This window comes from Rhinolophus hipposideros, assembly GCF_964194185.1.
Source record: "Rhinolophus hipposideros genome assembly, chromosome: 14".
NCBI lineage: Eukaryota > Metazoa > Chordata > Mammalia > Chiroptera > Rhinolophidae > Rhinolophus > Rhinolophus hipposideros.
The window spans coordinates 37,894,060-37,916,339 of NC_138060.1; the positions used below are offsets into that span (position 1 = coordinate 37,894,060).

General features: G+C 44.2%; 1 protein-coding gene across 1 annotated transcript in view; it reads right to left on the minus strand.

The window, feature by feature from the left end:
• RFTN1 (raftlin, lipid raft linker 1) overlaps positions 1-22,280 on the minus strand; it is a 187,895-nt gene that overhangs the window by 21,408 nt on the left and 144,207 nt on the right. Inside the window, exon 7 of the mRNA XM_081071626.1 lies at positions 20,288-20,403. Coding sequence (XP_080927752.1) covers positions 20,288-20,403 — 116 coding nt within the window. The remainder of the gene's footprint in view (positions 1-20,287; positions 20,404-22,280) is intronic.

Below are 22,280 nucleotides of genomic sequence, written 5' to 3' on the forward strand. Positions count from 1 at the left end.
GTCGGAGTATCACAGTGTTTGTAATTAATATAATCAAAGGACACTTGGAAGAGAGAGGCAGGAGGAAAGTCAGAGTCAGAGAGAGAGAGGTGTGAGGATGGAAGCAGAGGTCAGAGTGATGGGCCTCGAGCGGGATGGCCTCTAGAAGCCGAAAGGGAACAGAATGTCCAGGAAAGTCTCCAGAAAGAATGCAGCTCTGCCGAGATCTTGAGTTTAATTTCTTAAAACCCATTGTGGACTGTTGGCCTCCAGAGCTGTAAGAGAATAAATTTGTGTTGTTTTAAGCTATTACATTTGTGGTCATTTGTTATGACAGCGATAGAAAATTAATACGCAGTCTAAAGCCAGGAAAGGTTAGAATGAAAATAAAGACTTGGAGACATTGGCTAACACAGGCTAGAAGAAAACTGGAGGAGGCATGAGGCTGGCTGAGGCCTGGAATCCTACGGAGGGGAGTGAGCAGAAGCTGTATAAAAACATTGAATGAATGGGGAAGGAATCAGTTCATGAGCAGCTCGGGGTGGAAAACAGCTTTAAGAAGAAGGATCCACGCCATCAAGTGTCCTGAGAGGGCATGAAACACGAAACCAGAAAAACCATCTCTGGAATGCTTAGGGAGGTCTCGGGAGACTATGCCAGGACATTTCTGGAATGAAATGGCAGATGGCAAGAGGTTGAGCAGTGCTGGTAGTGAGACGAGACAGGGCATGTAAACACAGTCTCAGGAAACCTGGGGTTTGTCTTGACTGCACCTGGGCAGCAGAGACCCTGGCCACAAAGGCACAGGACAAGATAAGAGTCATGCCCTCAGATGACGACACAAAAGATCCAAAGGTGGGGCAGGAGGAGAATGCCAAACTGGAAAGAAGGAACATTTCACCTCCATTTATCAAAGGGAAAGTGGCTGCTGCAACGCGGGGGCAGGCATGCAGAAAACGCTAGTCCCTCAGTATCCCAAAGACCATACCCAGCACCACTATTCATTTACAATTCTCCACACTCAATCAGCCTTGCTCTGTGCTGGGCACCTGGGAAGCAAAGATATGTGAGTCTCTTCTTCAGTCCCAGGAGATCCTGGTCAGGGGGATGGTGGGAGAGTAAGCATATGGTTCCCCCACCAGATGGAAGCCACCGGGAGGTGTGGTGGAGGGAAGGACAGAGGAAGGAGTGACTTGCCCTCTCTTCTTTCTGGGGAAAAGGCAAATCCCTCAGAGGCCAGTGGAGGCTGCAGGAGCCCAGTCTTCCTGGCCCATCCTCCCGCAGGCCGCCTGTTGGACCACTGCCTCTGCCAGCCCAAAGGAGGGGCAGGGACCCTGGGCTGGCTGGAGATGCTGTTTTCCTCTTTGTTTTACACACAATGCCCCAGAAAAACATTTTGCTGATATGTAATTAGGCCAACATAATAGAGTCTAAGAAAGCAGTCGGTCTCATTTTAGACAACTTTGGCTTTCATAACGTTCAAAGAGAATACGTTAAAAAAAAAAAAGCTTAGTTTTCAGATGTAGAGAAGGGGGCAGATGAAAATACATGCAGTGCAGAGAAGGCTTCTTTCTATTCCAAGGCTCTTTACCCACCCCTGCTGGTTAATTCACATCTTTGCCTGATTTTCTCTTAACAAGCAAGAAAGGCAAACTCTGTAGCCCTTTGAGAGCCCAACAAAATAATAATAATAATAACAACAATAATAATAATAATCATGGCAGCTATTATTTGAGATACACTGTTTGCAAAAATGGCCTCAATGATTATCCTCCTTGTATCCAGGCCTCTTTACAACATAACGCTGTGGCTCCTCCCCTAAAGAGGTAGAATCCATTTCCCCACCCCTTGAATCCATGCTAGTCTTGTGACTTGCTCTGACCAACAGAATATAGTAGAGGTGACATTATGGGAATTCTGAATCTAGGTCTCCAGGGACCTTGTTACTTCCACTTGCCTATGCTCCAATAGGACAAGCCCAGGCTTAGCCTGTTGGATGATGACAGACATGTGGCTCAACCAATTGGCAGACATGTGAGAGATGCTATGTTGGACCAGGTAGCATCAGCCAACCCATCAGCGACTGCATTAGCATGACTGAGCCCATCCGAAATTAGTCAAGCCCAGGCCAGATCAGCAGAATCACCCAGCTGAACTGGGAACTCTGTAGCCACCGTAAAGGGTTGTTATTTTAATTCACTAAGGTTGGGGGGGGGTGCTCTATTCCAGAGAAGGAGCTAAATGATATATTATTACTACTATTATTAGAGGAAGAACTGAATGCCCAGCAAATGTCGAGGAGGACAATCGTAGTGAAAGTCACCTTGTTTGATACGAGAGAGATAAAATGTAATAGCTACTACTTAGTGGAACTCAGTGTTGCTCATTTTCTACCACACACAAAGCTGGCCAGCCTCGCCCTCATTTCCTCCATGCCCGACACACTATAACCTTGCCTCACATCTGGAGCCCTGCAATCTAATTGATGATAACCTACAGTGAAGCCCAGCACTGCCACCAGCATAGCCTGGGAGGGACAGATAAAACCCCACACTGGGAGACGAAGTCTTTGCTCCAGATGCTGCTCTGGCTTCTCCTAACGTACCACGCACGCCAAGCTGGCAGGAAAACCAAACCTGCACATGCAAGATAGCACTCTCCTGGATTCTAGGACAAGCAGGGTGAGGTGGTCCTGGTATGCACAGTGCCTCTGAAGTCATATACTCGGAAGGCACAAAGGGGCTGTTGGGACAGAGGCAGGGGCAGGAGACAATATGCCAAACTATTATCCTGATGTGCACCTCCCTGAGTGGGATGAGAACCCCAAGAGGTGCTTTACGACACAGGGCTCAGATTAGGTTGGGGGTAATAAGGCCGAGTGTCAGGAGGTTCAGGGGGTGATGGCTGGGGCAGACTCGGACCATCAGTGGGGACAGACGCTACTGCCGTTCTGAGTGCAAACAGTTAAGCAACTCAGAGCTGTTACATCCTGTGGGCTGCACAGCAGGGACCTCATACCGAGACAGCACGAGGCTTACATCCTCCAGAAGCTGACATTTTACACACATACTGAATGCATCAGGGGTGAGCGTGTCCTCTCTGGCAGACTTGGAAACAGCTTTGTTTGATAACAATTAAACACGAAACATTTTCTCCATCCAGGGACTTGCCAAGTCCCTCCCACTTGCTTTGATGAGAGAGGAAATTAGGCTTTGTGGGAGTAAATGGGATTTGCCACTTTATTACTCTCTCTCTAGATAATTTGAGGTGGCTGAAGGATCACATTTTTAACCTTTCTTTCACAGAAAAGAGAAGTATTTAAAGAGCGTTTCCCACAGTATATAAATAAAAGTATTTACTTTGGAGTGGGGTCCAGAGATTTTTTTCAGGAAAACCTCTAGACCTTAAAATTCCATCAAAGTTATCACCTTCATCTACAGTCGATTCCTCACACCGTACCAATAATCATAAAATGATAACCCAGAAGATGTCTCTGAACAAAGGTTCATTGAAAATCTTAATAGAGGAGGAAATGGAAGTTAAAGGGTTATTCCACTGTCTCTGTGCCTCCAGCAACTGGCAAAGCCACACAAAGCTCTGTGTAGTGGACTGTATCAACCTTGGGTTCATTCTGAAAAGAAAGTGGGAAATAATTGTGACTGTGCGGAATACGGCGCACAACAGATTTTCTCTCCCTGACTTTTTCCACCTGGTAAATTCAAGGTGCCACGTTCCCACTTTGAGCATTTGGTCACTATTCTCTTGGTGACTCAATTGTCAGCATCTTGTTACTATGGTTACCCTGATTCTAACTCAACCCTCTCCTCACATTCCCCTCACCCTCAAGCCAAATTACATTGAACTAATCCTTCCAACATGTTCTCTGAGGACCTTGCTCATGGTAAGTGGGCTTCTAATAGGATTTCTCAGGTGCTGGAAGTTGCTAACAGGAATATCCAAGCTTCAGGACATGTCAGACCCCTGACTATTCGGTACTCCCCTCACCATGAGTCCTTCCATTCTACCTGGCTCCCTGATCCACGACAGCCTAGAGCTAAATCCACAAGAGCCTCTAACAGATCCATTCTTGGGTTTTCATCAGCACCTGCACTGATGCACCAAAGGGCAAGCTGATGAAGAGAAAACCAAAGCCAATAAAATTAAAATGGTCTCAGAGAGACTGGCCAACTCTGTTTGGAGTCCACTAGAAAATCTCCCTCTGTTCCTTCCCTCATCATATCGATCACTACTTGCCACTGATTTTGATTATCTGTATATTGCTATCTCCTCCACTGCAATGGAATCTCCTGAAAAGCAAGGAATTAATTTTGTTGTCGATGAATCCCAAACTCCTAGGGAAGTGTCTGGCACGAAATTAGTGCTCAATAAATAGTTGTTGAGTGAATGAATGAAAGTATCTATCCTCACATTTTTGGGGTAGGTTCTGCCAATGCTGGGTTATATTCTCAAAGTCTCAGCAAAAATGCTGTAACTCACACTCCACGATGGTGAGGCGTGAGGTTAAATTAACTCACTATTAAAAATGTGAGTGAATCTGCAGGATGGTGAGATACCATTTTGGGGGGCATTCTGTATGTGGTAGTTGGAAATATATTCATGTATGAAAATTAAATGTGCACAGACATACGCTGGTCACCAACTACTGAAGCTGCTTAATGTTTTAGCAAAGATTATCTGGTAAATCATTAAACTGGTCACACACAAATTTGTCCCTGTATCTGTGCCACTTGTAGCCTGTTGCAGATCATTCTATCAAGATATGGTGTCTATTTCTCCACCTCTTGAATCTGAGCTTAGTTTTGTGACTTTTTTTTGGTCAATAGGATATTAACAAACGTGATGCAAAATGAAATAAGCTAGCACATTGGGGCTCTTTGGAACCCTGTGACTGCCATCCCGTGAAGAAGCCCAGGGCAGCCTATTGGATGTTAAGATACGCAAGGCCCTGTTGCCCCAGCCAATAGCCAGCCATGTGAGTGAAGTCACCTTGGATCATCCAGCCAGCAGCTAAGGCCTGAGAGAGCCCATGAGAGATCAGCTAAGTCAACTCAGAACAACTGCTCAGCTGACCAAAAGGAATCATGAGCTAAATAAATGGTTATTTGAAGCTACAAAGATTGGAATGGCTTGTCATGTAGCAAAAACTAACTGATACACACTAGAAAACGAAACATCCAATTACCACTCAATAGGGACGAGTCTACCTGCTTCTTTCAAAGTGACTTTGTCCTCATATGGGAAGGTGCCTGCAGAATCTTGTGGCCCAAATACGTTTTAAATAAGGTAATGTCTTTATGATGATCCTTGTCCCTCACCGTCTTGCCCAATGCTCCCTCTGAAGAGCATCAAGAACTGTCAACGTGACATCCAAAGTAAAATTTGTTTCGATGGGATAAGTATTAGCTAGCTTAAAAAAGTATGAGTCTTTAAATCAAAAAGTGATATGAAGTACAATGACAAAGCTAAAGAATATTCATGATTTACAAGAGCAAGAAAATGGAAAGGGTCTAAAACCAATCAATAGAAAACTAAAAAATGCATGAAAATATAATTGTTCATATACTGAAATACTCTACAGCCATTTAAAATGATAAAGTAGAAACAGTATGAATGGTATAATCCCATTTTTGTAAAAAAATATGCAAATATAGATAACACACTAGAAGAATATACATGAAGATGTTATGTGGCTATTTTCTCAGTGATAATGAGAGTAGGATGATTTTTTTCCTTGTGTTTTCTAAACTGTCTTCAATTCATGTATCACTTTTTAAAAAAACATCTTTATTGGGATATAATTGAAATATCTAAAAATTCACCCAAAGTATACAACTCAATGGTTTGTAACGTATTCACGGAGTTGTGCAACCATCACCACAGTCTAAATTCAGAACATTTTCATCACCCCTCAAAAATTCTTATTCCCATTAGCAGTCACTCTCCTTTCCCCCGCACCAAGTCTATGCAACCACCAATCTACTTTCTGTTTCTATAGATTTGCTTATTCTGGACATTTCACATGAATGGAATCATACAATATGTGGTCTTTTGTGACCGACTTCTTTCACTTTACCATGTTTTCAAGGCTCATCCATGTTGCTGCATGTATCTGTACTTTGTTCCTTTTTGTTGCCAAATAATATTCCATTGTATGGATATACCACATTTTGTTTGTTCACCACTTGATGGACATCTGGCTTGTCTCCACCTTTTGGATATTATGACTAAAGCTCTTATGAAGATTTGTGTATGGGTTTTTATGTAGAAATATGTTTACATTTCTCTTGGATATACAGTTGATCCTTGAACAATGCTGGGGGTGGGGTTTAGCAGTGCTGACCCCCAAGGCAGTTGAAAATTCACATATAACTTTGACTCCCCAAAGATTTAAATACGAATCACCTACTGTGGACCAAAAGCCTTACCAATAAAATAAATAGCTGATAAATACATATTATATATGTTATATGTATTATATACTGTATTCTTACTATAAATAAGCTAGAGAAAAGAAAATATTAAGAAAACAAAAGGAAGAGAAAATGCATTTATAGTGGACCCACGTAGTTCAAACCCATGTTGTTCAAGGGTCGATTGTATGCCTATGAGTGGAATTTCTGGGTCGTATAGTAACTACGTTTAACATTTTGATGAACTGTCCATGCATCACTGTTATAAAAAGAACAGACCTCTTGGTTACATTAGACTAGCTCCTGACCCATCTTAAGTCTAATTTGCCAAGTGATATACACAAAGAGACACCCCCTTTCGACCTCAGCTGAAAAGGATATTTAAGAATTCTGCCTCAAAGAGGCCACTGACTTAAAATTCATGGGTCAACTGTGTATCTCAGCTTATTAAAGCTGGAAGGGATTGGTGTGGTCCTCTATTTCTGTGGTTCTTGGGCTGGCTGAATTTTTTATATGCAGATCCCTAATTTCTACTCCCAGACCTACTGACACTGAATCTCCAGGGGTGGTGCCTGGGAATGTATATTTTGTATAAGTTCCTAGGTGATTCTGAGCATTATCATGGCTTGAGAACCACTGATCTAGTACTTCCTGTCCAAAGCAGGAGGACCACCTACATCAGATAACTGAACATTTGAATCACACTTGGACCTGGAGATTGACAGCCACAGGCTCCAGCATCTTCCACCGCTGAAGGGTTCCCCATGAGCTTTCCAAAAACAACCTAGTTTTTTCCTTGCAATCAGCCCCTCTCCTTTACGATAAATCAGCCCTTCAAAGATATGGAGTCAGCTACCTGATTGCCCTTGTTTTTGCCTCCTCCAAGACGAATATGCCCAACTGTTTTTTCAACCATTTCCAGCTGATGTATCCTCCATTGCTGTCCCTCTCTTCTGTACCCTCCTCCCCACAGTCTTCCCGTGTTTCTCATCAAATATGGTGGTTGTGATGGGACATAAGACTCCAAGCCAGCCAGTACCAGACTGAAGAACAGAGGGATAAGTAGCTCCTATGTGCCTTTTCATCAATATGGCCAGTTATCTTTTATAAGTAGGAGTAAACTGACATTGTTCCCTATTCATTCAACCAATGTTGGTAGAAAATTTGTAACATGAAAGAAATTAATTTGGATCCAAGGAATATGAGTATCAGGAATGGCTAGTCCTTGACTCAAGGAGTTTGCCTAGCAATTTAAAAAACTGAATAGCTCTCAAGTAAGGTGGAACGTGATAAGTGCCAAAAGGAAGGGAAAGCAAATTCAGCTGAGAATTCTGCAAAGAAAAGGTAAGGATCTCAAAGGTGAAGACTTGAGGTGGAGAAAGGACTCAGCAGAGGGGAGGAGACCACAAAAATGGAGGGACAAAGTAATACAGGGTGTAATATAGAAAACCTCACTTTGTCATAGCCCAGGGAATTTGGAGGCTAGTAGTAGGTACATTGTTAATCTGTTATTAAATTCTTTTTCATTAGAATTGCTTTCAAATCAGGTCTTCTCCAGTCTATATGACTGACTCTTTTGAACTTAAATGCAATTGATGTGTTTTTTGTTGATACTTAAATGTATGCCTGTTATATTTTATTGGGCTGGTGTTGCTTCAGCATTGATAAACTAATAGATAATGAGATTGGAAGGGGTTTAAGAAGTCAAGGAAATCTACTCAAAAAAGAAGATAGATTAGATAAAAAGTTTTCAAGGTTTCTTGTCCTTTTTTTTTTTTAAAGTAAAAGTAGTGGGGTACTTTCCACAAACATCAGTTGTAATCTAATTTAGAAACCCAACATGTAAAAACAGATTCAGAAATAGCCCTTCTTGTGGACATTGGCATGGGTGGGTAGTCCGGACTCTTCCCCACTCCCCACTCTCAAACCTGCCCTGACCCTCTCCCCCATGCCCAGCTGGAATGTTCTTGTGGAGTCCAAGAGTATTCATGTTCTTTAGATCCCGATGGCCTCGCAGCTTTAGTGCTCTCACAGGTGTAGCTCTTTACACAAGCTACTGAGAAAGATACGAAACAGGATAAGGTGCAGGATGGCATCACTGGCCCAATTAAACCACGTTCTTGCTGAGTATACCCTCTCAAGGACAAATAGGCCCTTCCTTTTTATTTACTTTAACTAAAATTCTTGACCAAGTGAATTTCAAAAGGAACAAATTCCAAGGAGTGGCAATGAGTGATCCTTGAATTACAAGAACACCCTTCAACCCTTTGTACTTACTGATTTAACATACTAAGTTCTTCTTGGAGAACCATTAGCGCTGTTCTCATCAGTGGCTACCAGACTACCTATGCATTTAAAAAGTTCTTATAGGGGGCCACATGGGAAGCATGAGAAGGAGTGCAGGCGGTCCCTAGGAGCAAAGACCAGGTTCTGGTTGGCTGCCAGCAAGGAAACAAAGGCATCCTAAACCACAAAGAACTGAATTTGGCCAACAACCTGAATGAGCTTTGGAGTAGATTCTTCCCCTAGAGCCCCCAATAAGGAACTCAGCCCTGCCAGCACCTGGTTTCGGCCTTGTGAGACTCTAGGTAGAAGACCTATTGCGCCCACCTAGACTTCTGACCTCTAGATTAGGCATGTGTTTCAGGCTCTTACAGAACCACCTCCCACCGTTTTATCTCAAACACATTAATCAAACCTAAAGATCAAGCCCTTCTTATCACATTGAGCATTGCCTCACTCTTGCCATCCTGTGGCACTCACTGTAGGTTTTTAAAGCACACTGTTTTTTTTAAAAAACACATTTATCACAAGATTCTGAAATGTGATGATTTCTTTCACCCTCTCCTTCTCTGCAGTAAGGCTCTAAATTCACCATGCTCCATGGTCTTCACCAGAATGCACACTTGCCTAGGTTTCTGGCGATTTAGAGCCTTTCACCTCCCCTCAGGAAACTTGACAATGAAGTGAAATTATTTATGGGTGTGGAAAGGCCAGGGGGCGGGCATTCATTTTTAATAGCTGCCCTCCCTCCCTCCAGTTAAAGGAATCAATCTTTCCTGCCCGAATTTCCTCCATTCATTATGTTTTCATAGTGGCTGACACACAATAGGAACTCAGTATTTATTTGTTGAATACATTTTTTAAAGTCTAACTCACTTGTATAACAAAATTTTGCACAGGAAGTGCAATGTAGGTGTCTGAGAGAACAGGACCTTTGAAGTTTATGGAAGAAAAAAAATACAGATAGAGATTAAAAGTCAAATCCTTCCTTTCATCATCCCATTATCTGTGCGGTCACCAAGTTAAAGAGGTCTTCTTTAAACTATCTCTAGGAACATCCCTGCCTTTCCAGTCCCACTCAGTGGCAAACACTGTTGGTTGCCAAAGTCACCAGCCACTTGGCAGCCCAGGTCCCCCTTCCTAGCTGACACCCTCTCCAGCCCTAGCTAACCACGATCTTTGACAGTGACGTGGATCTGTGACAAGCCCTGGCCAAAGGGACGTAAGAGAAACTCTGCTTGGAAGTTTCTGGTAAAGGCTTTACTTGCTAATAAAAAAAGGGGACATGGTAGGAACGGTCCCTGTTCTTCCCAGCTGTCATGTTCTCAGGAGATGCTTGGAATTGCTGCAACCACCTTTGGCCTAGGATCACGAGAAGAGACCTGGCAGACAAGCTGAGGACGCACCTGCGTCCCTGATGCAGAAAGGTGACAGCACCTGGGTCCCTGATGATGTCCTTAAGCTGTTGATAAAACGGACTCTGCAACCACGCCACCTTCTTCCAAGACTTCCCGCTTGGTGAGAGGAGGGGAAAAATCCCTACTGTTTAAGCCACTTCTACTTGGATATTCTGCTACTGACAGTAGAAAATACCCTAATGCCCACAGCTATCACCCCTGTTCTCTCACCTTGGGACCTCTTTTCCAGGCTTCTTGCTGCTTTTCCCCATTCCGGTCCATCTCTCCAAACACACATCACTTCGGAGCCAACTGTCTGGAAGCACGGCTCTCTGATGAGATCCCCACCATGGCCCCTTCAACTCACTGCCAGCCCCGGCTCTTGCCTCAACCAGAGTCCTCCCCAGATTCTCCTCCCAGGCAGAGATGCTGTCACGTCCCTGCCATGGTGCTCCACTGGAGTTACGTCCATGCATGTTGTATCAGTTTGCTCGGGCTGCTACCACAAGTGACCACAAACTTGGTGGCTTACAACAATAGAAATGGATTCTCTCACATCCTGCAGGCCAGAAATTCAAAATCAGTATCGCTGCCAAAATCAAGATGTCAGTAGGGTCGCGCTCCCTCTGGAGGCTCAAGGAAAGAATCCATTTCTTGTTTCTTCCACCTGGTCGTGGCGGCTGGCATTCCTTGGCTTGTGGCTGTATCACTCCAGCCACATTTCAAAATCTCTTTCTCATCTCTTTATGTCACCTTCAGATCTCTCTGTGTGTAAAATCTTCCTCTGCCTCCTAAGGACACATGTAATTATTTGTAGGACCCACCCATGTATACAGGACAATCTCCCATGTCAAGATTCCTAACTTTAATTCCACCTGCAAAGATCCTTTTTCCAAATAAGGTAAGATTTACAGGTCCAAGGCTTAGAACCTGAGACTTTTGGGGGGCACTGTTCAGCCTCCTACACATGTGCCTATGAGAGTACACCCAACTTTGTGTATCTGTGGGAGGAGAAGCCTTTGGGGAAGGAGAACTAGGGAACAGGAGGGCCGGAGGTCAGAGGAAGATTCCTTGTTCAACATACATACTTTTGGACTGTAAAAACTTGGTTACAATTATTATAAAACCCACACTAATTTTTACCCCAATTTGCAACATAATTGGCAGTCTTACCTGGGATTTTTGAAAAGAAATAACCTATCTTCGGCCAAGTTCCCCAGAGGCAGACCCTTAGAGGAGGATTTGCATGCAGGTAACTTGTTAAAGCAGTGCTCCTGGCGAGGGGTGGGGCTTCTGGACAAAAAGCAGAAGCAGCCAAGCAGACAGGGTTTACCCAACATCCCCTGAACAGTAGCTCAGCCTCACCCCAGAGGGAGCTCTGGAAGGTAGGTTGTGCTCAGAAGTGTCCCGACCTAAGGCCGGGGAGCTGGGCTTCATACCCCCACCTTCTTAGTCTTGGACAAGGACAACTCTGGGGACATCTAAACACCCAGGCACTTTGGCTCTCCTTGCCAGAGCGCAACGTGGGCTCCCAGAGGCAGGTGTCGGGAGAGACACACAGGTGCTGGAAGGGAACGCACAGGGATATAAGAATACTGAGAACATCTACTATGTGTTCTAACTGTGAGAAAAAAATGAATAGATGTGCTTTCTCTTCTGATCTGCCTCTGCCGCCACTTCCCACCCACAGGAGGCCCCCTCCCAAATGTCCACATCTTGAGTGTCAACACGCAGCTGGAGCTCCCTGTGACCAGCCGGCCCTGGTCAGCCTCCACTTTCTCCCAGGGCATTTCTGGCTGGCAGGATACCATCCAGCACTGAATGCTTTGCTATTTATTTTGCAGGAAGTCTTCTTCCCACCCGGAGATTCTTTGCTTCAGTGAACATAGTAAACACCCCTTTGCATTCTTAATCCAGGGCAGCAAAGAGCAGGTTACTCTCTGACCCTGTGGGTTTTCCCAATTCCCTGGGCATTCTCTGTTTTGTACCCACTAATCCCCTTCACCTTAAATGCTTTCTTCTCCTGCATAATCTTCCACCAACTGCCAGCCACCACCCTCATGGGGAAGCCAACGGGCTGGTTTTGGCCCATCATCTCCATCCTGCCACTGCTACACTCCACAGGACGTTTTACGAACCCCAATCCAAGCTGCTGCCAAGGAGAAAGGAGAGGGAAGATTCTGTCTGAAAAAGACGCAAGAGGGACAGCCAGCCATCCAGGGCTCCACGACCCCAGCACAGGGTCAAAGACTCGGAGCAGAAGTCAGAACTCAATGATCTGATAGAAGATTTTAAGGTCACTGTTTTTAAACACAATATCATTTTGGAAAAAGGAGTGACTTACTTGGAGAACACAGACTGTATAAGCTCAGAAATGGTTTTGTGAAGGCCTCCACCAAGTTCCCAACAGCCAAAGAGTAGTACCAGAGGCCCTTTCTAGGGACAAGAGGTAAAAGGATCTCAAAAGTTCAGGGGAAGGTTCCATATGGCCTCGTGGCAAGAAATGCCCAAAGGGAAGCTGGCTTCAGGTGGAACTGTCACTCTAGAATAAAAGCTGGAGGCAACCAAGGAAATCAATGAGTCTGTAGAAGTTGATGAGCATGGATTTATAAGGACAGCGGGAAGTACCTGATTCTCCCGGGATGGTGACAGACGTGAGGCGAACCCAGTACAGGAGGAAGAAGGTTAAGCCTACAATAAGTTTAGGTGTACACGACGACACACACACACACACACACACACACACACACTCACACACCTTTAAATATTATGTTCAAAGCAAGAAATTGTACACAAACAAATATGCTGAAGACAATTTCTATTTTACTTTGTTTTCTACAAGGAGAAAATAAGTATATCAGTGGACCTGTGCGGTTCAAACCCATGTTATTCAGGGTCAACTGCATTTTTGACCCGTGTTTGGGAATCCGCGTATGGGAAGGGCCAGCTTAAGTGATATGCGGATTTTTGATTGTATGGATGGTCGATGCCCCTAAACTCCCGCATTGTTCAAGGGTCAACTATATATCTAAAGCCCAAGAAAAGAAAAAATATGGTGGGACATCACTAGTTATCTTTTAAAAATTAAATTTTAATTACTCAGGTAAAATGAATATTTCTCTATAGAAAATGAAAATATTATAGAGAAAGCTACCTTCCACGCTTCCATTCCAAGTCACATGTAACTACCAGGATGATGGGTGCCCTTCCAGGCCTTTTTTCTGCATTTACACATATCCATAGAAACTACGTCACGTTGTTTTGTGAAGTTTTTCCCTCATTAATGGCCTCACAGTGTTTGTATCTGTATTAGGGTTCTTCTGAGAAACAGAACCAAAGTCTGCGGGGCAGGGTCTCTTAAGGCCTTCCCCTGATTCCATGAGGCCCACCCACATTATGGACGATTGGTAATCTGCTTTCCTCAAAGTCTGCTGATTTGAAGGTTAACTGCACCTACAAAACACTTTCAGTGCAGCATCTAGGATTGGTGTTTGACCAAACAACTGGGTACCATAGAGCCTAGCCAGACTGACACGAAACTAACCATCACACTATCATTTCGCAACTGGTTTTCCACTTAACATTTCCTGCAGTTGCTTCCGTGTCAGTTTATACAGACTGACTACATCCATAATAAGGAGGTACCATCCTTTAGGCAACCATTCCCCTATTGATGAACATGTACACTGTTTCCTTTTTTTCTATTACTAATAATACCGAAATGATGTCTTTGGATATGCCTTCTTGTGAAAAAGTGTTTGTTTTTCTAGAAGAGATGGACATGAGGTGTGAACTGGCTGAGTCATGGGTAGGATGGCCATTTTAAAATTTTTAATAGAGGCGGGCAACCTCCTTTCCCAAGCAAACGTCACATTTTAAATTCATCAAGCCCAGATGAATTGCATTTTAAGGAAAAAGTGCTCAGCACACACCATTCAGCACACAGGTGTGAAACTACCAAAGCTGAGGAGAGACACAAGGAATTTGATCAAAATGAAGGCACTGAGAGAGCTACTGGATACATCGAAGGATATCCTGCTCGCCTCGCAGACCTCATCTGTGCTGTGATGTGTGCTCTGGGCTGGAAAAGGCGTGGAGTTACAGCCTGGGAGAGGCTGGGTCTTCAGCCCTGGTCCTTGCATGGCTTTGATTACTCCCGGGAAAATCTTCTGTATCACAGGAAGAAGGCAAAGAACTGCTGCCGCCTTTGGCACGAAAGGCTATGATTGCAGAACCAAAACAATTATCTTGGAGAAACTGTGGCAATGAAAAAAAATACCAGATGGTTTCCAAAGAACAAATATTGGCTCCCTTGTCAGAGCAGAAGGTAGTGAATTCTAGATACCATAGAAATTGATGTTACTCCCTGGCAAATCCTAGTGCGGACTGTTAAAAGAGACGGTTGGGGCCCTTGGAAACAAAAGATTGCTTCCCAGCAGCCTGCAGAAGTTCATGAACAACAACCGAGGCCTCCTATGACGTTGGACAAGGTTATGGGATGGGCAAGGTGTGGAGGCATGGCCCAGAATGAAGTTCAGTCACAGAAATGCATCTTACCAAGCCTTTCATGAGCCCTTTTGGGAGAAGATGGTGACATGTTAGGTGGAACAGTAGGGCCATCTGTAACCTTGTGTTAGAAACTAGAGAAGAGATTCCCACAGCATGCCAAAGGACCGTGTCCTCCATCCAGTCTTTTTGACATTGGGTGGGCCAGGAGCCAGCCTATATCTGAAACCCTCAGAGAAACCCAAGCTGGCTTGATCCTCACAAATGTAGGATGGTATCAACATGATAAAAAAAAAAAGTCTCAACAGGCTGGAAAAATGGGCATCAACTAATAGGAGGAGATGAGCTGGGAGTCAATTCAACAACAGATGGAATACATAGGTAGAGGACGGAGAGAGCTGCCTACGCAGACCTCACGTCACGACATCTGTAATGAATACCCCAAAGCCAATTCACTCTCCAGCTGCACCAGCAGAAGCCTAACTCCCCTTCAGGGAGACCAAGTCCTTGCAGGGAGCAGGCTGTTCTCCAGGATAATCATGCCCTTCCAATCCTAGCAAACGTTCCCAGACCCGTTTAGGTCAGTTAGAACCAGTATCATAATGATGTGTCAATTTAAATTATTTAAATTGATAGTAAATGCAAAAGAAGTTGCTTCGAGGAAAACTAAACTGAATATTTTGAAAAGACTTGACAAAGGCCATATTTAAAAATTAGAACTGTGGCTGAATTAGAGAGGGGAGAAGAAATGGAAAAGACTAGGGGGAAAAATCATGAAAACAGAAGGATTCTGCAGTCATATCTCTTTCCTAGACTTTCCAAAAACTGACAGACAGTTTATATTGGTGACCGTGTACTTTGGGTGTGGTTTATACCAGAAAGGTGAAGTGGAAATCCAGTCAGCAGACCCCAAACTCAAAAAGATTGGCAGGTGGATGTGTAGTGACATATTTTACATTAAGATAAAATGTGTAAGCTATGAGTACAATTTTATTTGGCTCTTTTTAATTGACCTTTTTTAAGTAACTGACCGGCCACCTTACCAATTGCATCAGCTAAACGTGCTTTGTTCAGTTCTGACAGTGCATTTCAAGAGAAGCCCTGATGAACTTGAAGGCATTCCAGGGAGACGGATGGAGGTGGAGAAGGCTCTATGACTCAAGGGGCCCCAATGGTGTCCACAAACTCTGCGGGGCTGTCAGGCTGAAGGATATGTGGACTCAGAGGAAATAGGGTCCCTGGCTCTGTCAGTCTCTTACTCTTTACCTTTCCTTCCATAGAATTACCCATTCTGCTTACACTCTAGATTGTAAACTCAAAAAAAAGTATACAAAATACAGTTATAAATGCCCTTTGATGGACTTTTATCCTACTCATAACTGTCTTTCATTTTAGGCCGTAGGTTTCCAACTGAGAAAAACACCATTATCTATATTTGACCCCGTACTTTCCCTCGCCCAACATCCTCTGTTCTTTTAGAACAAGATCAAGGCAATAGGGAGGGGATCCTTCTAATGGATGATACGAGGTGTCTGGTAAAAGAAAGTGGTATTTACTTATTATATGTTAAGTACTACATTTGCAACTTTTTACTACAGTATCTCTTTTAATTTTCATTAACTTTGAGAGGTTGTTACCAGTGTCCCCATTTATACCATTGAAAAATGGAGACACCAATCGGGGTTGGTTTATTTTGTATACACTCAGTTATTCAGCTGGAATAAGAGAGCCAGGATTCATACCATGCCCAGACTAGAACCTACATTCTCTTTCCAACATATTGCACTGTTTGCAGAGCTGTGAAGAGTTAAGTAGGATTTCTTGTGGAAGTGTGTGTGTGTGGGGAGAGAGAGAGAGAGGGAAGTGAGCAAGATGTACCTGAACTGGAATGCATATCAGCCCACAGAGCTGAGAATATTAATACACGCAGGAATAAAGAGGCAGGAAAGGGACAAGTCAGTGCCAACTGTGAGGAAAGAAAAATGACGGTTAGAGGTTAGAGATGTTTTGTGGTTGGAGTCCAAGAGCTCATGGGATGGCCCGGGAGCACAGTGGTTGCCAGAAAAGCAGGGTCAACCATAAGCCAAGTGGGACCTGCCCAGGGCTTGAACAGGAAAGCCCTTTACTATGGGCCACAAAGGTGAGGCAAAAAGGAGATAGCTGGGTCTTGAGGGTGGCAAGTGAGGGAGCAGAAGCAGCACGTGGAGGGGCGTGCAGAAGAAGGGCTGTCTCTGGGTCAGAGTGGAGGGTCTGACAGAACCTCTTCAAAGAGCTGAGTCACGGGCAAACCTGGTCTGGACTGGACATCGCTGGGCTGTGCCGGTAACCCAGCTAGCCTGTAAAGCAGGATCCTCAAAGTGGGTCAATAGGAAACTCTGGGGGGTAGAACCTGGATATCTGAGTTTCCAAAAGCTCTCCGAGGGATTCTGATCCATCAATTTTGAGAAATGTTGGTCTACCCTTGGGCTGAACCAGAAAGCCTTCATCCTAATTCAGGAAGCATTTACTGGGTGAGTTGGAGAACAAAGATGAATATCTCCAACCAAGAAACTCAGAGTGAAGGGAGAAAAGTGGATAAACGAATAAAAGTGAATGTAATAGGCGCTCTGACAGGCTTATGTGCAGAGAACTATGGGAACACAGAGGAAGGAGTCTGGAAGTCCTCCAGAAGGAGGGGACCTAAGAGCTGACACCTGAAGGCTGCCTATACCAGCTGCAAAGAGAAAGAGAAACCCAGAGGGGTACAGTTTGCTCCAAAGAGATCTTCTCTTGTTTCGCCATTGAGAGGCTAACGCTCCTAAAAGGGAGAGTGGTCTCCTTTCACACACACCAGTAGCAAGTCTGAAGACTTGAGCACGGAAAACTGGTGAGCAACAACATCACAATCATCAATCCACTTGTCATCACTCTCATGAAAATTAAGAAAATCTGTTTCTGCCTAACTAGATGCCGCCAAACCTGTACATAATTTGAAATGCGATGAAATAAAGGCCCATCCAGTGGTGTGCTGGAAAACAATTACAAATGCCTCTCTAAGGGGAAAAAAACCCCCATAATTTCTAGCGTTTGCCAACTTCCATGGTGGAATAATTCCACCATGGCCAATTTCAAGCTACTAATCTGACTGAATTTGTCACTTGAATATGGAGTTGGGAAGAGACGCACAGAATTGGTTTTATAACTTGGTGCACACCACTGGACTTATCACAGGTTTATAAATTCTATTTCATTTCCAAGGATTCCTGGGGAAAAGCCAAAGCATTTCTCAGGAGAGGGAGGGAAAAAGAGAGAGTCATAGAGGGAGAGGGAGAGAGTTGGTGGGAGTGGTGACAGGGGCAAGGACAACACGACCCAACGCTAGTGCCACCAAATAGATTAATGCACAAACATACAAGCAGTCAAGAGGGAATAGTTCAAACATCTGAGAAAGAAATAAAATTGACAAAAGAAAGGAAGTCAATCTGCAAACCAAGAAAAGTTTCTGAATGAATGTACATCTTTTCTGATCTAACTTCTTAACCCATAAAATTGACCTCTTACATTAAGAAGACAAGGGACCTTTTAACGGTTGTAACCTTGTCCCCCTCCCACAAAAATTTTATATAGTATGCATTCACTCCACTTACCCATCCAGGGCACAGTTAGTTTCAAAGGCTAAAGAAATACAAATCATTGGGGTACTCTTTCCATCACCCCTTTCGTCCAATAGCATCCCAGACACCAGGTGAGAGTGGCGTCTGTACTGTTCTTTTAGACTTTGGTTCTTAAAATTGACTGTGCATCTGAATCCCCTGGAGGGGTTGTGAAAACACAGATCGGTGGGTCCCATCCCCGGACTTTCTCATTCAGTAGACCCAGGTGGAGCCCAAGAATTTGCATTTGTAAATTTCCCAGGTGGTGCTGATGCTGTGGTCCTGGGACCACACTTTGAGAACCAGTTTCTTAGATGATGTTGGATCATGGCCATCAAGTCATCGTTTTTGAGGAAAACCGCAATGCCCTCCCGTAACAGCCATTGTGATGAGCAGACAAGGAGAGATTTTACTCACATCCCTATGGCCTGCCAAACGCTTCTGCACATGCAACTGTTTTGGGTGCAACCATGCATGGCTTGCTGTTACAGCCAAGTGCTGCAGAGCAAGCCGAGTGCTGAAGCATGCAGGCTGTTTTAAAGGCACCCTCAAGATCTTCAGCCGTGACCACTGTTTGTATTTCACCACCATCAGGAGCTTTCACTGTGTCACAAGTGCTGGGCTGGATGACCAGCACTGCCCCCATCTTACAATTGAGTAAGTTTAGGGTCCCCAGAGGGCACATGACCTGCCCTCATTGCACCGTGCACTGCTTTGCATTTTAGACTGAGCCTCACTTTCTTTGCACCCCATTTCCTGTTAGCGTGTGAAGGCTCACTGGGATCAAGTTCAGGCGGGAGTAAGTGGTGGAGCCTGGTCGCAAACCAGGTCATCATCTGATCCCTCACTCCATACATCCTCAGGAGTCCTGGCCATGACTCTCAGCTGCCTTGGATGGTGGTTTTTGGAATGCCGGTTTGTGATTAAGACATTTTTCTTTGTCCTCTGCTGCTGTCACACTTGCAAACAGTTATTTCCTATCACTGCTCAGATACAGGCAGGCCCCTAAAAGCCCTGCTCCCTACTTCACTGCTGCAGACTTAAAGGCTGACTAACAGTGCCCTTGGGGCACCCCACCCCAGCAGGCAGGTGAGGGACTCGCCTCCAGGCTGCGGTTCCCAAGGGCACTGAGGGCATGGCAAGCACCTGCCGTCTGGTGGTACCGTTATCCCACACCCCTCACAAACAGCTGCATCCACGTCTGTCTCACTTTGACACAGAGAGCTGGCTTTGTCAGGGGCCCCTCAGAATGACACCGCCCCTGTATTCTTCCAGGGCCTTCAGGAATCAGTCCTTCATGTTCAAACTGCTTCTCCCTTTATATCCAGGATGCTGGTTGGACAAGAGATGAGCTTAAAAAGCCCATGCTTCCAGAGTTGGAGAAATATCTTTAAAGTACACACCAGAGTTTGTGAGAAAGAAATCAGCTCTTCCAAAGTCCCAGAGGAACATGGCTTGAGGAATTCCTCTGCTGACTGCAATTTGGTGGCCTCACGGGTCCACATTTCTCAAAGACATCCTTTAGCACTTAATGTATAATGCTGGGCCAGGGACCTAACCTCTCTGTGCCTCAGTTTTCTCATCTGTAAAATAGGAGCAATCATGCTACCTATTGCATAGGTTTATTGTGAAGACTAACTGAGCACGTGTGCATGTATTTCTCCTGAGGATACCTGGCACAGGAAGCCATAGGGTCTCGCTCCAATAACGATCCTACTGTTATTATTACAAAGGCCACAAACTGTGTGCCTGCCTCATTTATGTCACTTACAATTTTCAGTTATATGCACGTTAATGAAAGAAGAATCTTTTCCACCGAAAGGTCCGGCACATTTAATGTGTTTTTCTACAGAAAGGGAAATGTGGGGCCCATTCCCCAAGTCTGGGCTGGAAAATGAAAGGCATGAAAGGACGAAGGGGGTCCTTATAGGGTCTACCCAGGTCAAAATGCCTTTCAGAGGAAAACCACAGCTGAGCAGCAGCCACAGGCAGATCCAGCAAGTGAATAAAACAATCACCGTCCGAACAAAAGAAGCGCCCCTGCCAATCCCACACTTACTTCCAGGACCGTCCATTGTTCGACAACAATAGCATCATAGCCCTGCATGGTTTTGCTATCTTCTGTGGAAACAGCTTCAAAGATGAATACTCCATCTGTCAAACCATGTAAGGAATCTGTGGAAAAAAGAAAAAGGCGGTGGGGTTCTGTAAACCGTCTGTGGCAGAAGCCTTACAAGCAGCAAAAATTTTCACTGCATTCATTAATAATCCCAATCAGAACATCTTTTCAGCATGTTAATTAAAGAAGGCACACACAGCCATAGCGTCTAGCCCCATCAGAATGAATGAGACTAATTTACCTCGCAGTTCTGAATAATATCCTTGATTTTATGAGCCCAAATTTCATTGTTAGCAATCACCATATGATTTCATGCGTTTACCTTCCTTTTCATGCTCCAACGTCAGGATGCACTGGGGAGAACTTATTCAGAGTAAAACACAGTCATTTAGAACAGTTTTTAGAAGAAAACTATATTTACGTGAGAGGTTTCTTTTCAAAAGGGGGAGATGGATACAACACACCAGATCTGAGCTTGTCAGATGCATTCTAGATGAATCGATTCTTGGAAGTTCCATATGATATGGGCTGCTGTACAGACAACACTTCAGGCAGCTCTTGTCAAGAGGCGGGATTTGGGGGAAGGGAAAGTTTTCCCAAATGATTTACCACTGAAAACGTTTCCTTGGGCATTGCTTTAGTCAATGTACCCGGTTCTGAGTTCTGTACAATTCGATAATGGTGCACTACACACACGGCATGACTCAAGACTGTCCTGGGCAACAAGAGTATAAAGAAAATTACAACAGGGTCCCTGCCCCTGCAAAAGACATTGAGGGAGGAGCTTTTGCGCCCCCACCCCTCACCCCGCCTTTTGTTAATAGCTCCCAATGACCTAGATTCCTTTAGATTAGAGATTGTGGGAAACAGGACTGGATTTAGAAGCAGATAGTTTGGGTTCCTGATTTACCACAAGAAGTAATATGACCCCTTTTAGGGACTTGGTCACTCATCTGTGAAATGGGGTGGTGGACAGAGAATTCCTCCTGATCCCTGGATTCTATTCTACAAATTACTGCTCAAGCAGACTGTTATGGACCAAACTGTCTTCCCTAAAACGTATGTTGAAGCGCTAACCTTCTGTATATGGAGATAGGGCCTTTAGGGAGATAATTAAAGTTAAATGAGGTCGTAAGGGTGGGCCCTAATCTGTTAGGTCTGATGTCCTTATAAGAAGAGGAAGAGACACCAGACCCCCTCCCCGCCTCCTTGCACAGAAGAAAGGCCATATGAGGATACAGACAGAAGGAAGACTTCTGCAAGTTAGGATGAGAAGTGTCACCAGAAACCAAATTTGTGAGCACCTTGATCATGAACTATGAGAAAATCAATGTCTATTGTGTAAGCTAACCCATTGGTGGTATTTTCTTATGGCAATACACATAAAATGTTTAATGATATGCTACTTTTATTTAAAAGGACAATTCACACAATAATGTGACCTTCTTTTTCAGGGAATTCAGAAAGTCCTCCGAATCACACTGGAGTTCAGGGACTGCCAGCATTTCCCAGAAGTCACAAAGAAGTAAAGGGCTGACAGATGTAAATACATAACTATCTTTAGCTTCTGTCTTTCCAAAGACCTCATAAACAAACTCAAAAGACTACCAAAATGAGAAAATCATTTGCAACAAGAAAAATAAAAAATAAATGTCTGAGCTTAACATTCTTTATGTATTAAAAGCTTTTTACAAATCAAGCATTAAAAATATTCAAACACGATTAGAAATGAGCAAAGGACATAAAAAACAGCTACTTAACTATCTCTCCTCTCTCTCTCACTCCTCTCTCTCTCTCTCTCTCAATCTCTCTCTCTCTCAATGGTAGCAGAATTATGAGAAGAAAGTCAAGAGTAAGAGTATGGGGAGACCAGCCAACTAGTGGCTTATCATGTGATTTGCTTATCCAATGGGATATTAGCAGGTATGATGCA